We start from the raw sequence: 14,211 nt of genomic DNA, 5'->3' as shown, positions 1-14,211 counted from the left end.
CATTAAGAAGCGAAATCCAGATCACCACCAGTATCTCTGTGAAAATTTTTTTCCCTTATTTCCACTCTCATGTTTTTACAAATTACCCAAAATCTTTACCCTCTGGTTTTTGATCACCATGTCTGCATCCTTCAAATACCGCCTCCAAGTGTTTCAAATAAATGACCCATTGTTTCCTATCTGTCCTCGTATCTCCAACCTTCCAGTCCTGGCACCACTCTCATAAATCAACCCCTGCAGCCTCTCCTGTGCAACTATATCATTCATGTAGTGTGGTGACCCAAATTATATGCAAACCAGGTTGTGGTCAAAACTTGATCAATTCAGAACCAATTCTGAGGCAAAAGGTTGTGGTACATGTAAGGTTGGTACTTCTACGACTTTGACACAGTGCATGTTAAATAAATGTTTTCAGTCGATATTTATAATGCAAAAATGACATTTAAGCTAATTAATTCAAGAATGCAAGAACCAGTTAGACTCTATTAAACCTTTTACATCTATTTCATTTGGAATAAATGCAAAATATTATATCTGAAAAAGATCTGAGGCAAGTCAACATAGGATGTTTGGTGGATTTGCGATAATTCAATTTGCTATTCTTCTGCCTCCGTTTGCAGCTTAACCACTTTGCCGCTATCGTCTAGCCTCCGATTGCACTGCCCCAGGGAAATCCCTTCAACACCAGTAAGCAGAACCAAATTCTGGTTCAAGAGAAATATGCACTCAATAGTCTCCTGAAACACCTGCTACTCTTTTTTTTTAATTGAAAGGGCTGCCTGCAAATCCCTCCTTGCCTGCACCCTCTTGAGTCGAGGCTTGACCACTAAACATGAAACACTCAGCTTCACAGATGAACTGCAGTCACATCAGTTGTTGCTTAACCTCCAAAACCTGGAGCTTGACCTCATCCAACTGATCATGTTTTCTGCGCCTGTGGATGTGCATTCCACAGGTCTGCCATGTCTCTGTTTACTAGTTTCATTTAATAAGCAGAAACATAAACTGTAGCTCTTCCCTCATTTCACTCTTGCGTACAGAAATCCAGAGTTTCGTACTCAGCATTGATAATACTCTGTGGAATGTCTTTCTTCTGCATCCCTGATAACTTGTGGCAAAATTACAATGAACTCAACTTGAGCATAAAAAGCAATCTCCTGCCTCTGTGTGCAGCTAAGCAATCTATCAATCACTGCCACAAACCAAAACATCACATTCTGGTGCTAAATCATAAACAAAGGTCTCCAACAAACAAGCTTGCTGTCACGTTTTACTACACTATCTGTAGCAAATACATCACCAATACAAACATATACATTTATGATTAACTCTAAAACCCCCAAAAATATCAACAAAAAATTCCTAAAAGCCATGCTAAAAACAAATGCACTCTGAATTAAGCAATAAATGTTCCATATTTCTGGCTATCACACTTGAATCATGTAGCAGTGTACATTCCAAAGTTAACATTTTTTATTTAATGCAACAGATCTCCAATTTAATAACCTATTATGTTCTGCCTTTAATTTTTTTAAATCAGGATTCATAAAGGGTTCCTCTCTTGTAGGTCTACTTGTAATATATATTTTCTGGTTTCTACCCTAATTGCCTCCCTCTCAGGTTCTGGATGATTTTTCTCTTTACTAGGAATCCCTTTGGTTATAGATAAATCCACTGTTGAAATCTGGATACATTATTTCTTTACTAGGTTTATAATGAACTCTCATGTTCTAAATAATCTCTCTTGTTCTGTGGTATAGATTGGCAATCGACTCTCGCTCGCAGGGATTTTCATTACTTTTGTGGAACTAGGTTGTGCTGCATAAGGTCAACATGGCTGCCTTAATTTTCTCATCCCACAGATCTCAGGTTGTGAGACAGAAAGGAAAAATAATAAGAATTTTGCCTCCTGGCTCCTGTCAATTATAAAGCAAACAGAACCTTACCAGGCAATCATTCTCCCAATAAAGGCACTAGAGTAGCCAGTGAAACCGATCCAGCAAAACTCACATCCTGTGCCCAGCACCAGGCCCAATCCCACCAACAACCATGGTGTCAGCTGCTGTCAAATTGTGTATGGACATGTCAAGGCTATGGCCCTAGTTAGATATTATTGCTGCCTGGCATTAAATAGCTTTGGGTGCTGAATAAAATGGGTAAATGATGGTTAAAAAGAAAGGGTAGGATGCTGGAGGAAGATTGGAGGTATAATGGAGGAAGGGAAAATCAGAGGTTTGCAGTGAGTGACAGAGATGGGAGGGTGAAAATGAGGGATAGATTTGTCAACAGTCCCATATCAGACAGGATATCAGGAATCCAGTCAGAGGCAGTGAGAGAGAGGAAATTCAGGCAGAAGAAGTGAGATGAGATTTAAATGGGAAATCAGATGTCCTGCACAAGATCATAATGGGCTGCCAATTTTCATAAACAGGGCACTGACCATTGTGTCCTAGGTTGGTATCTAGTGAGATAACTTTGGGCCACTATTTGCCTTGGAGTCCCTGCATAGGCACAAGGACCCACGGATATGTGATCAGTGGCATTTGGCCATTGCTCCTTTGGGCAATGTTCCACTATTTTCATTATTTGAAATTTACTCTAGAAGCACAGCATGATGATAACACAATACAAGCTGCACACAACTCAAAGGTCTGTTTATTGTCACGTGTACCAATTAAGGTACAGTGAAACTCAAATTTTCTCCTGTGACAATCTATCAATATTTCAAGAACAATGTTATAACATTGAACATGAACTTGCCATTGCAGTTTCTATTCAAATATATCAATTCGCTGCCTTTCACATGGGCCACCCTTCTCTGGTTCTGCCCAAACTTTTTCTATTGCTGATTCCACCTGAATTATCTCTTTTGTTGCTTCTGCGTGATGTCCTCATTTGCTGTTTTGGCCTGAACTTCCCATCTAAATACATCTGCCTGAATTCCCTCTCATGCTATTTGTGCATATACTTCCGATCTCATTTCCTCTGCCTGAATTTCCCCTTTTACTGTTTCTGCCTAGATTCCTTTGCTGTGATTTCCCCTTCGGATAGGTTGTAGCTGGATCCATTCTCTCCTTAATTCCTCCAATGTTAACCCTGCTTTCTTTGGTTGGATTTTTTCCCTCTGACTTTTGATCATGTCCTCTCTTTCTGTCCGTCTGTCCGTCTGTCTGTCTGTCCCTCTGTCTCTTTCTCTCTCCTAAATTTCCTTCGTCTCTGGTTCAGCCCAAGATCCCTTACTCTGTCTCTCTCTCCCCACAGGGAAACATATGTACCCAATTTTCAAATTGTGCAATAAACACTAACAATAGTATTGTATTTGACTTGGCAAATGAAATTCCTTGTATGTTGCAAAAGATACTTGGCTAATAGTATTATTGTATTGTAGAGACTATCTCTGAGCATTTCTCAAGCATATAAAGCACACCCTGTCACCAATACACTGCCTTGCTACATAAAACTATAACATTACAGTAGTTGATCCTGTGATTAACGTAACCAGGAATTAATTTATTCAATACTCCGAGTAGTTTTTAAAACTGAATCAAGTGTCCAGTCTGGGAAAAAAAGGAAAGAAAATGCACATAGTATGGAATTGCAAAAGAAAAAGCCATTGGCTGCAGAGACTATTAATGCACTTCAACAATGTATAACATTCTGTTGAAGTTCCACAACAAAGCAAGCCATCTGGCAGCACATCTCTGCTGTGTAAGCTGACATGTAGCAGGTTCAATATCACGACTACAAAGACTTGTCTTTGTGAATCAAATAGTAGTTATCTTATTGAACCTGTTGGCCTGCTCCATCTTGTAATAGTCATCCATATGGTTTAAATAGTTGGAAGCCAGTGCTTGTACTTGTTTTCTGGGCGAGTCTGGAAAACATATCCCATTGTCCTTTGCTGCATAAAGGTTACAGAACTCATCTGAAGTAGTTTGGAAGAGTCCTGGAAAACAGATGTCAAACAAATTACAAGGGTTTACACCATTAAATTGTCTACATGTGCAAGAAGAATGGCTGAAGTTGCAGTTTTTACTTTAAAGGATCAAAAAAGGAACTGTACATTGTTGTGTTTTGAAAGATGATACTTCTAAAAATAATTCTCATTGACATTATCTTGACATATACGCTGCGGTCAACTAATCGTGGCCAATCACGACAAAGTATCGACATTTATATTGATTTCAAGTTTAAACAATATGGGTTTTACACAATTTATTCAAATTTTATTCCACTTTTATTGTGATAGCATTTGTGCCATTATTTGACTTTTAACACAAAGAAACCATTAAAATATTACAGTGGTGTGCAGAGTTCCTTTGAACCAAAATGCAGAAGTTTATGGTATCCACATTCTTTAATCAACGCACCATTGTTACACGAGAGTGCTCAGGATGATCTTACAAAGAGCTGGCATATCAAGAATATATTATCCATGCTATGAAAGTGCAAAAAATAGTAAACTATAACAAGATCAGGGGCATGTTAAAAATCTACTTTTTTCTGACAATGAAAATGTACATTGAGTTGCATGCAAATCTGTTAAGTAAAAAAAAGTAAAAACTGTTATTTCCTGTTCCTCAGCGTCCAAATTGAGGCCGAAACATAAATTATGTATTCAATGGTCGCAAAGTGTAAAATAATGCAAATATAAATTAACTATTCCTCAATATTTTTCTACTGTTGGTGTTATTGTGATTACTCTTGTGGGGCAAAACGGACAGATCAATTGTTTTAGTTGTTACAAGATATTGATAAATTATTAATGTCCTGTTCACGGATTTACCTTTCAAGAAAGGAGAATCTCAGAAAACACCCAAGTAAAAAGTGACGCTCCATGATCAATGGCATTATTGAAGCAATTTCTACATCTCACCCTTTGAATTTGTCCCACAACTTAAAATGTATTCCTTAGAGTTACCCATCACAAGAACTGTAAGTTATGTAACTAGTTTTGAAATCTCTTTCCTAATCCTATTTCCTCACTTCTTGAGATCTTTCTCTTGGCACGTTCCTTGATGGCACGGACAATGATGTGCTGTCTGGAGCATCAGACATAAAAACCCTCGTCTTGCAAAGCACATGCAGCACATTAAGAGCACCAGTGGGACTATTGTTTCACCTTTCTTTAAACTAAACATTTTTAAGATCACAGCAAACACTTATACTTCAGTATATTGAAAGTCAAAAGAGGTACAAGTTTCCCCCAGTGTTTTCAGCAACAAAATATAAAGCATTATCCCATACTTTGTTTCTGCTTTTTGCCTATGAGCAGCAAGGGGATTTATATCTGTTTATCAGAAAATATGTGTGTAACGAACAATGTCATTTTTGGTCAATATAGAGAATAATAATACACAAATCTCACAAAATGAAAACTGGTTTATATTGATTCTAAGATTTTACTTTACAAATCCTACCTTTAATTATTTTATCTGTTTAGATTGTGATGCACTATTTCTTATCTTCAAAATAACAAGAGTGTATTGAACACAGTTTCCAGATCCAAAAAGCACACAGCATTAAACACACTGGCTTACCCACCAAACGCTTCTCCCTGTTACCCCCTCCCCTCCCCCAGCCTATCTGTGTCTGGGAATGTATCATATGAAAAATTGCCATTGACAACTCTTTGTGTCAGGAACAACAGAAAAACTATACTATTCTACCCTGTGGAAAATACATCACTGAACTGATACAGTACACTTCCAGGCCACCCACTGTTACAGAATATGACTACCATATAAGTACAAGCTTCAGAAAATGTGAACTATATGACAAAACTATATTGAAATGTAAATTACAATTAACTGCAATTATTTTCATTTTTGGATCAAAATAATGAAGGAAAAAAAATCTAAAAACCAAATAAGAAATTTTTCCACAAAAAAATCTTCAGTAATTTTTGTGCACTTTTAATGCTGAATAATCCATTACACCACTGTCTGTAAGTTGACGTGATGTCAAATAACATATGACATTAAAGAGCAATACAGTCACAAACATTTGTAATCTGTAAATAATTATTTTCTAGCTTGAAAGAGAAAAAAGACTTTGCCATTTTGGAATAGTTTTCTTTGACTTTATTAGCTTCAGTTGCATTTTTCTAATTAGATATTTTAAATAAATATAGTTAGGATGCTTGTCAATGATCGCCCTGTCAACAAAATGTGTCCGCTAAACTTTAGTATCAAAACAAAAGCTTTCAATTAGCACCGACCTCTGCAATGGCAAGTGGTGCCATGTGCTGATTATAAGCATCTGTCTAACGTTGGAAAATCATCTTGCTTGCCTGAAAAACAGGCTGCTAGTTTGTTTCTGCACACCCCTGAGCCCCATCCATGTCCCAGTGCTAAAGTTATGCTTTCATCTGGTTATCTTCCAAGACAACCTGGGTGGTCACCCAAAGCACTTGACATCTTGATGCACTTCAGCAGTTTTACACATACACAAACTTGGTAGAAAAATAAATTTGTCATTCGTCACCACATATGTTGATCTGGGGAGAAAGGTTCCTGTGGCACCAGCTCCTGTGCTGCTTAAGACACTCCAATTAACTCCCTTTGCTCAGCATAAATGCAATTTTTAAAAAGTTAAGTAGCAGTTTGTAAAAAAAAAAGAATGATGGTGAGGTCACCAAGGTCAGGGATTAGTTAATTTTTTTGCGTAGGAAAAGCCTACAAAAATTCCCCGCTGCTTTATTGTTTGTGAATAATATCCTCCAAAATCTAATCTGTTATGATTGCTTAGTTCATAGGCTTGGAAAATGTAACCAATCCACCCAACTCTCCCCCCCCCCCCCCCACCCCACCCCACACCCCCTTCACTCCAATCCTCAGCTTTTCAATCTACAGGGAATGTGTTAAAGAGTAAGAACCAGCTGTATGGAGGGAACCTTGGAAGAAATGGTAGGTTGTAGATAAAATAATATTTTCATTTTCCAGGAAACATTGGAAAATGTGTGAAACCACACTAAGGAAAATGAAGTACTCTCCTTAAGAAGGTTTCCTTTAAAGAAAACTTGCACTGAATTTAAATGCAAATATCATTAAAAGTACATGTCTTGCTGCAAAAGAACTAATTTCTGTCACAGATATTCAATGCAAAATGAAGCATTTGCTATTGTATATTTATTAAAATAGAATGAAAGGGGATTGCTTCAGCTGTTACAGCAATGGAGCACTGTATTATAAACGCTGCATTTAATTGTTAAAAGAGACACGGTGGGGTGGCAGCAGCCTTTTCTGAAAGTTACTGCATCTCCAAACAGGGTGGCAGCAGCATCTGCCAGCAGTTCTGAAGTAATGACTTTTCAGTCAGCTTTCGTTTTGTTTAATGGTGCCCATGACCACCCCCTTTCATTGCAATAAGCATACCAGAGGACCATGAGTCTGCAGCGAATACCCCCCACCTTGATTCATCAAATATTGAAATAGATGAGAAATGTGTATGATTTGGGAGCTCATTCATACATACGTCCTGTTGCCTTTATTACCTGCGATTTGGCTTCTGCACGCAAAGTAGAGCTGTTTGCAATAATCTCCGCACAACATGGGAAAAGCCAGCTCATTGTCTGCTGCTCCTTGCCGGTCAGGTAAGTGAAATAAATACTGTGCATGTGGTGAACATTGGGCGCACTTGATTTCCTCCAGCAGCCTTGCACATTCTGTGTTGTTTGTAACAGAAACTATCTGAAAATCAAACAGCAGAAAGAAGTAAGCAAAAGCAAACTGAATCGAGAAGATAACATTCAGATGTGTGGAGAACATCTGTTGTATGTAAGATCTTTACTGTACCTACTTGCCTTTAGGAATAGAGATACATTGATTTACTTGGTTTTCCCCTTATTTATAATCTAGTGCATCATCAATAGTGAATACAAAGTTCTAAAATTGATGTATTGTTTCTCATGTTTCTGTACACTGAAACGAGAAATGGATAGAAGCTTTAAAAGAAAAACTTGAGTGTGCAAAGTTAGAAAATTCCAAATGTTGCGGCACATTAAAGACATTTTAGTCAAGCCACAACAATATGTATGTTTTGCATTATGTTACGTTCCGACCCAAACCACCCCACTGTAGGATTTCTCAGTGGGAGATCTGCTGATGTCCTCTTGGACTCCAATGTTCCAAAGTAAAATTATAAAATGTAATAGAAATAGTAATGCCCATAAACTGCATCATTCAGTCCCAAGCAATTACAAATTTACTCATCTAACATTCAATGCAGTGAAAAAAATTAATGTACTGTTGGCAGGTTATATGTTTTTGTTTAGAAAATGCAGAAATGGCTAAAACTACTTAATACCATTTCCCTGGGTGTTTTGAGATTCTAACTTTCCATCTCTGGAAATAATTTATAATATCTACTCCTTTATTCTAATCTCTATATTACTAATTTATTGTGAGCATAATTCAATTAAATTAGTACTATATCTGCTAACTTATTTAATGCATGTACCACATATGTTCAGTTTTTAATGAAAAGTGATTTCAATCTTGCATACATATATTTTTGTAATAAACGTTTTGTATATACCTTTCACAAAAGAACGGTCACTGTCCAAACCTGGTGTATTTCAGATTTCCCTGGATCGAAGTTCCTGTATTTCATTTATCATTGCAATTAAACTCCAGCCAAATATCCTGGACATTATCCTTAATTAAATTGTTTCTAAAATTAAATGGTGGTTCTTCAAAAAACTCCTTGTTTCATAACCTCCTAAAGCTGAATTTATGAATTAGAGAAGCCTTTACTTCATGTTGAAGGGCAAAATTATTTGTATGCCTTAGAATAAAAGACAAATATTCAAATTCTGCTCACCAGCTGTCAGCTAGCATGCTTCTCTGTTGGCCATCACAGACACCAATTTCACTATTAAGGTATTTTTATGGACACAAACACACTGCAAGAGATTCTAATCATTGCAATCACTTGTTTTTTTACTATTTCAGGAATGTGTTTTGGTCACATATAAAATAGTTATCACAGCGGTATAATATAAATTATCTGAAATTAGATCCAGTATTTTCTCTATATATTTATTTTGTGCTGTTTTTACACAGTGAGACCTTCACGTTTTGCACTGTGTGAGGTCTGCAGGGTATATATACCCATGAAGAGATAGATAGAGCCATCATTATAACACACCCTCGATGTTCTCTCCCACTGGAAACAATGGGAGCACACACAGAGCAATACAAGATGGAGTGATTGGCCCTTTTGCTTCTGATGTATGCGTAGTTAAGCTAACTGTGCAAGAAATTACATAAAGTTCACGAATTAGGACAAAGGATGCCGCAAATCTTCAGTAGATTTGCATAAAGCCAAGTTTAATATTTTCATCCTCATTATCCGAAGAATTTAAAATCAGAACATAGAAAATCGTGTTGATCACTGAAACTTATATCATGTAAATACATTATTAGTGCTACTTACTTGCACTTGTGGCCCCAGAACGATCTCAATTTAGAAAATGCTAAGGCCATCCACAACTTAGACATCTCTACATAAGAGCGAGCTCCCATAATATTGTTAACTTGAAAACAGCAGAACTAGTTTCCTCTCTCTCCATCTTTCGTAATTGTACTTTCTTTTAGTCTGAAGAAGGGTCTCGACCCGAAACGTCGCCTACTCCTTCTCTCCATAGATGCTGCCTCACCCTCTGAGTTTCTCCAGCATTTTGTGTCTACCTTCTTTTAGTTTATGTACTTTAGGTGCCATTCATTACTGTTGAGGTATGGTTATCTCATTGAGTGATTTTTGTGTATTTTCCAACTTAAAATACACTTGAAAAATTGACTTATGGACTTTAGTAAAACTGTAACACTTGTTACCCAGGGACAGACTGTGGTTAGGCCACCTTGACTACATACAATAAGCAAGAGATTTTGTTTCTGATGCATGGTGTGGCATTATGACACCGAATATTTAAAACACAATTAATTTTTCATCATAACTTGATCTCTTCTGGAGCTGTTCGCAGATTTATAGATAAATCTATGGATCCCATTCTCTTTTGGGGAAATTATGTTCATAAGTAATTTAGACTGAGATTCAACACTTCAGTTCTGTCTCCACAATTTCTTCTCAGGCAATTCACCATCAGGAAAAAGTAAGTAAAGTATCCTTTATTGTCATTCAGACCTTCCAGTCTGAATGAAAATTTCATGCCTTGCAGTCATATATATAATAAAATATCAAAAACACACAAATAAATACAAATCTAACATCCACCACAGTGAGTTCACCAGACACCTCCTCACTGTGATGGAAGGCAAAAGTCGAAAAGTTTTTGTCTCTTCCCTCCTTGTTCTCCCTCTGCACTGAGGCGATCCAGGCTTCCGATGTTGTGACCCCGCCGGGTGATGGTAAGTAAGTCAGTCCCGCGGCTGAATCCGAGCTCCGCGAACGGGCCGGTTCAAACTCCGCAGCCCGGGGTAATCGAAGCTGCCGAAGCTGCCGCCCTCCAGTCCAGCGGACGAAGATGTTGTTGCGGGAGCTCCGGAAAAAAAGGTCAACAACCTGGGACCTGCGAGCTCCCGACGATGTCGACCACTGGCCAAAAATCATTAGAACTTGCCCTTAAATAAATTGGGCTGCATTTTTTTCATGACTCCTATTGGAAAGGGTACACAAGGTTTTCCGATCTGATTGTACGGACTGATTGGACAGCACAATAATAAAACTACACGCATATTTTGGTCATATGGAGAGATTTTATTCGCTTTTCCTCTCAAAAATATAAAATGAATTCCCTTTTTATTTCAGCAGCCAATGCACAATCATATAAGGCACATTTTCTTGGAGTTTAAACATAGTAGGTTTGGTTGAGAATTAGCAAAGTAAGTGTATAGTGGGTTCCAAGTACCGGCGTCAAAGCTGCATGCAAGTGATTGGAATTCAATCATGCAATTGCTAAAATATTGCCCACAAAAACGGCTGAATTTATATGATTTAAAAAAAAAAATTGTCATTTTCATCTATACACGTTCTTCCATTTGAAAACAGCGGTAATATTGCCAGAAACAAGCTATGGCATTGTAGCAATTTACATGCTTTCTGGTAACCTCATTTTAGAACTATAGGGCCTGTCCCACTTGGGTGTCAATTTGTGCGTTACACAGATGGCGCGCGAACATCCCAAAATCCTGGGGCGTCGTGCGCGTCTCTGCCTACGTCACCACGCATCATGCTTGCATAATGCGCACCATGCTCGCGTAATGCACACCATGCGCGTAAATGATGCCGCATAAATGACGCGCAAATTACGCTGAATGCAAATATCTGTTTTTAGGAGTGGGAGTTTTAGCACAGAAAGTAAATTAATAGAAATGAAAAACACTTCTTAAGTAGTGGTGAAACCATACAGGACAAATCTTCATTGCTGCGTCAACAGAGGACTGATCATTTCAAGTAGACTTTCGTAGCGACAGAAAATAAATGACAAAAATGATCAGAAGGTACAAAAATTATTTGGTGTTTTCCTGGGACACTATCATTATAAATGAGCATCTAAGTTAAATTTCTAGGCATGCATTCAAATGTGAGAACACTGCAGACTAATCACGAAGCAGGTACGCATTGACAAAGAGTTGTTGGTATAAATGCAGCCCCAAATACAGGTTTTGTAATGACTGCACCAATTTTGTAATGTCAAAACCAAAGTGATTCCATGGTACAAAAGATGACATGCGGAACTCATTCAAATCTCTAACTTCTGATAAACTTGTTGCTATCTTTCTAATGTGGGCAAATTATGCAAAATACAGTTATTTAGTTAGGAGGACAGTAAGAAACAATCCAATGCACTTATTTAATGCAATTTTTGTTTCAAGCACACAACATACTGCAACTTATAAATGCTAGCATGTCCCAAAAGTTAACCTACCTAATAAAAATTGTAGTTAATTTCCGATATTTTAAATATATAGGACTGTACAATGCAAAGTATTAGCTCTATTAACCTGATGCTCTTTTTGAACTTAAACCTAGAGTAAAGTTTATAAGGTTGCACAAAGTTTTATCACTGAGGATATTCAACAATCTCTAAAGCTCAATTTGCATATTACGGTCTGTTTTATGGTATAGTTAATCAATGATTGTTTAATTCTTTGTTTAAGAAGGAACTGGAGATGCTGGAAAATCGAAGGTAGACAAAAATGCTGGAGAAACTCAGTGGGTGAGGCAGCATCTATGGAGCGAAGTTTAATTATTTGTGTTTTCTGCAGTATATTCCAGTCTACTGTGTCAGCACAGAACAGGTGGGTTGTAATTTATAAACAAACGTGTTACGTAGCTGGTATATGGGTGGTCGAGATAACCAAAGGGATAGAACTGAGATTACTGGATATGATTTGATGTTATCACTTTGGAAACCATGCCCGAGGCCAATTTCAAATGGAAGGCTAATTCAAACCGTTGTTGATGGGGGAAAAAAATCTGATTCCTGGAGACAGCAATATGAATCATGATAGGAAGGTCTTCATTACGGTAACAGTGAGGCAAATGAGACTAGTTCTGGAAAAAAATTTTAGGGGTGAGATGGAGAACACAAGAGTATAAGCAGAATGGGCTTAGGTCAGACACCCGCTTTAGTATCTTCTGGTGTTCAATAAGCCATGACTTATCTCATCAGTACCCATAAACCTTGATTCCCTTTCTTAATCTAAAGAATGATTTATCACAGCAATGAATACATCTTGTTATTGGGCATCAATTTCTTTCTGGAGTAGAAAATTCCAAACATTCACTGTACTCTGAAGGAGTAAATTCCTACGCATCTCTTTTGTAAATCGGCAACCCTTTATTAAATTATTCCCACTAAGGGAAACATCCTCCCAGCACTTATCCCATCAAGCCCATTCAGAATCATAAATATTTTCATGAGATTTCCTTTCATTCTTCTAAATTCTAGATAGTTTAAGCCAATCTCTCTTCTTAAGACAAACCACTTATCCCGGAATCAATCTATCAAACTCTCTTGGCAACAACTCTAAGGCAAGCACAGCAGAGACCAAAATGTTACATTATATTCCAGAGTACTCTCACCAAATCCTTTTCATTTGTAGCAAGACTTCCCAACTTTTGTATTCTTTCCTCCCCATATTGAAGGCCAACATTCCATTTGACTTTCTAATTATTTTTTGTTACAGCATGTAAATGTTCTGTGTTTCTTCCATGATTCTCTGATCTCGCTGGATACCACATCAAATAACCACACTATTTACATAATATTCTATTATTCGGAACAAGTGAAAATTTTGATTTCCCACATTATAAGCTACCTGCCAAACTTCAACTCTCACTTTTAAGTTTGTCCTTTAATGCTGTAGGCTCTTTGTGCCCTCCTAACAATTTACTTTCTTAGTGATCACTGTATTTATTATTGGCAAACTTTGTCTCTTTATTTAAAATAGACTATAAAGAGGTAAGGCCACAGCACTGAATCCTGAGGCACCTTACCAGATATAGTCGTCCCAGCTGAAAATGGCCCATTAAACCACTCTGTTTTCTGTCAGTCCCTCCTCTATCCACCTAATATATTTAACCCCAACATCAGTAACATTTATTAATGCCGTTGTTCCATAATAGCCACATTAATAAAGGGTTTAAACATTTTCCTGAGAAAAGTCTCTCAAGTTCTCTCCATGATCTGCCATGAAATCACGAATATGACGGGATATTCTCCATTTGCCTGAATAACCGTGTTCCAACAGCTTTCACAAAACTTAACAACATCCAGCACAAACAACAGCACACCGAGCTGCTTATTCCCATCATCACCTTAAATGCTCACATTCTCCATCTCTGGTTTATTGTAGATGTTGTGCGTAACATCTAAAAATTCAACGAGGTTACGGAGATGGTATCTGTCAAACCCATGGCTTCAATCACCAAGTGGTGAATTAGGAACATCACCATCTGTACACTCGCCTCTAAGTTACATACAAGGCTGACTCAGAAATACAACACTGTTTCTTCCCTGTAGCTCTAACACATTGGAACCCAATCCAACAGCAACATGGAAAACTTTTTTTCATACTATTTCAATGCTTTGGAAAGGCAGCTCACCACTTATACCTAACTATTGCTAGACATTTATCATTGTCTTGTGTACTGAGATAGTGAAAAACAGAGAAAAGTCTGAAGAAGGGTTTCGGCCCGAAACATTGCCTATTTCCTTCGCTCCATAGATGCTGCTGCACCCGC

At 37.6% G+C, this 14,211-nt stretch overlaps 1 protein-coding gene across 2 annotated transcripts in view; it reads right to left on the bottom strand.

Annotated features, from left to right (window-relative positions):
- hhip (hedgehog interacting protein) overlaps positions 1–14,211 on the bottom strand; it is a 138,834-nt gene that overhangs the window by 119,513 nt on the left and 5,110 nt on the right. For both annotated transcript variants that reach the window (XM_055646179.1, XM_055646169.1), the window contains exons 2-3: positions 7,496–7,691; positions 3,790–3,946 (exon numbers count right to left, since the gene is read on the bottom strand). In XM_055646179.1, coding sequence (XP_055502154.1) covers positions 3,790–3,946; positions 7,496–7,691 — 353 coding nt within the window. The remainder of the gene's footprint in view (positions 1–3,789; positions 3,947–7,495; positions 7,692–14,211) is intronic.

This window comes from Leucoraja erinacea, chromosome 1, assembly GCF_028641065.1.
Source record: "Leucoraja erinacea ecotype New England chromosome 1, Leri_hhj_1, whole genome shotgun sequence".
Classification (NCBI taxonomy): domain Eukaryota; kingdom Metazoa; phylum Chordata; class Chondrichthyes; order Rajiformes; family Rajidae; genus Leucoraja; species Leucoraja erinaceus.
Note: the sequence above shows the minus strand (reverse complement) of the source record. Positions and strands in the feature narration are given on the sequence as shown.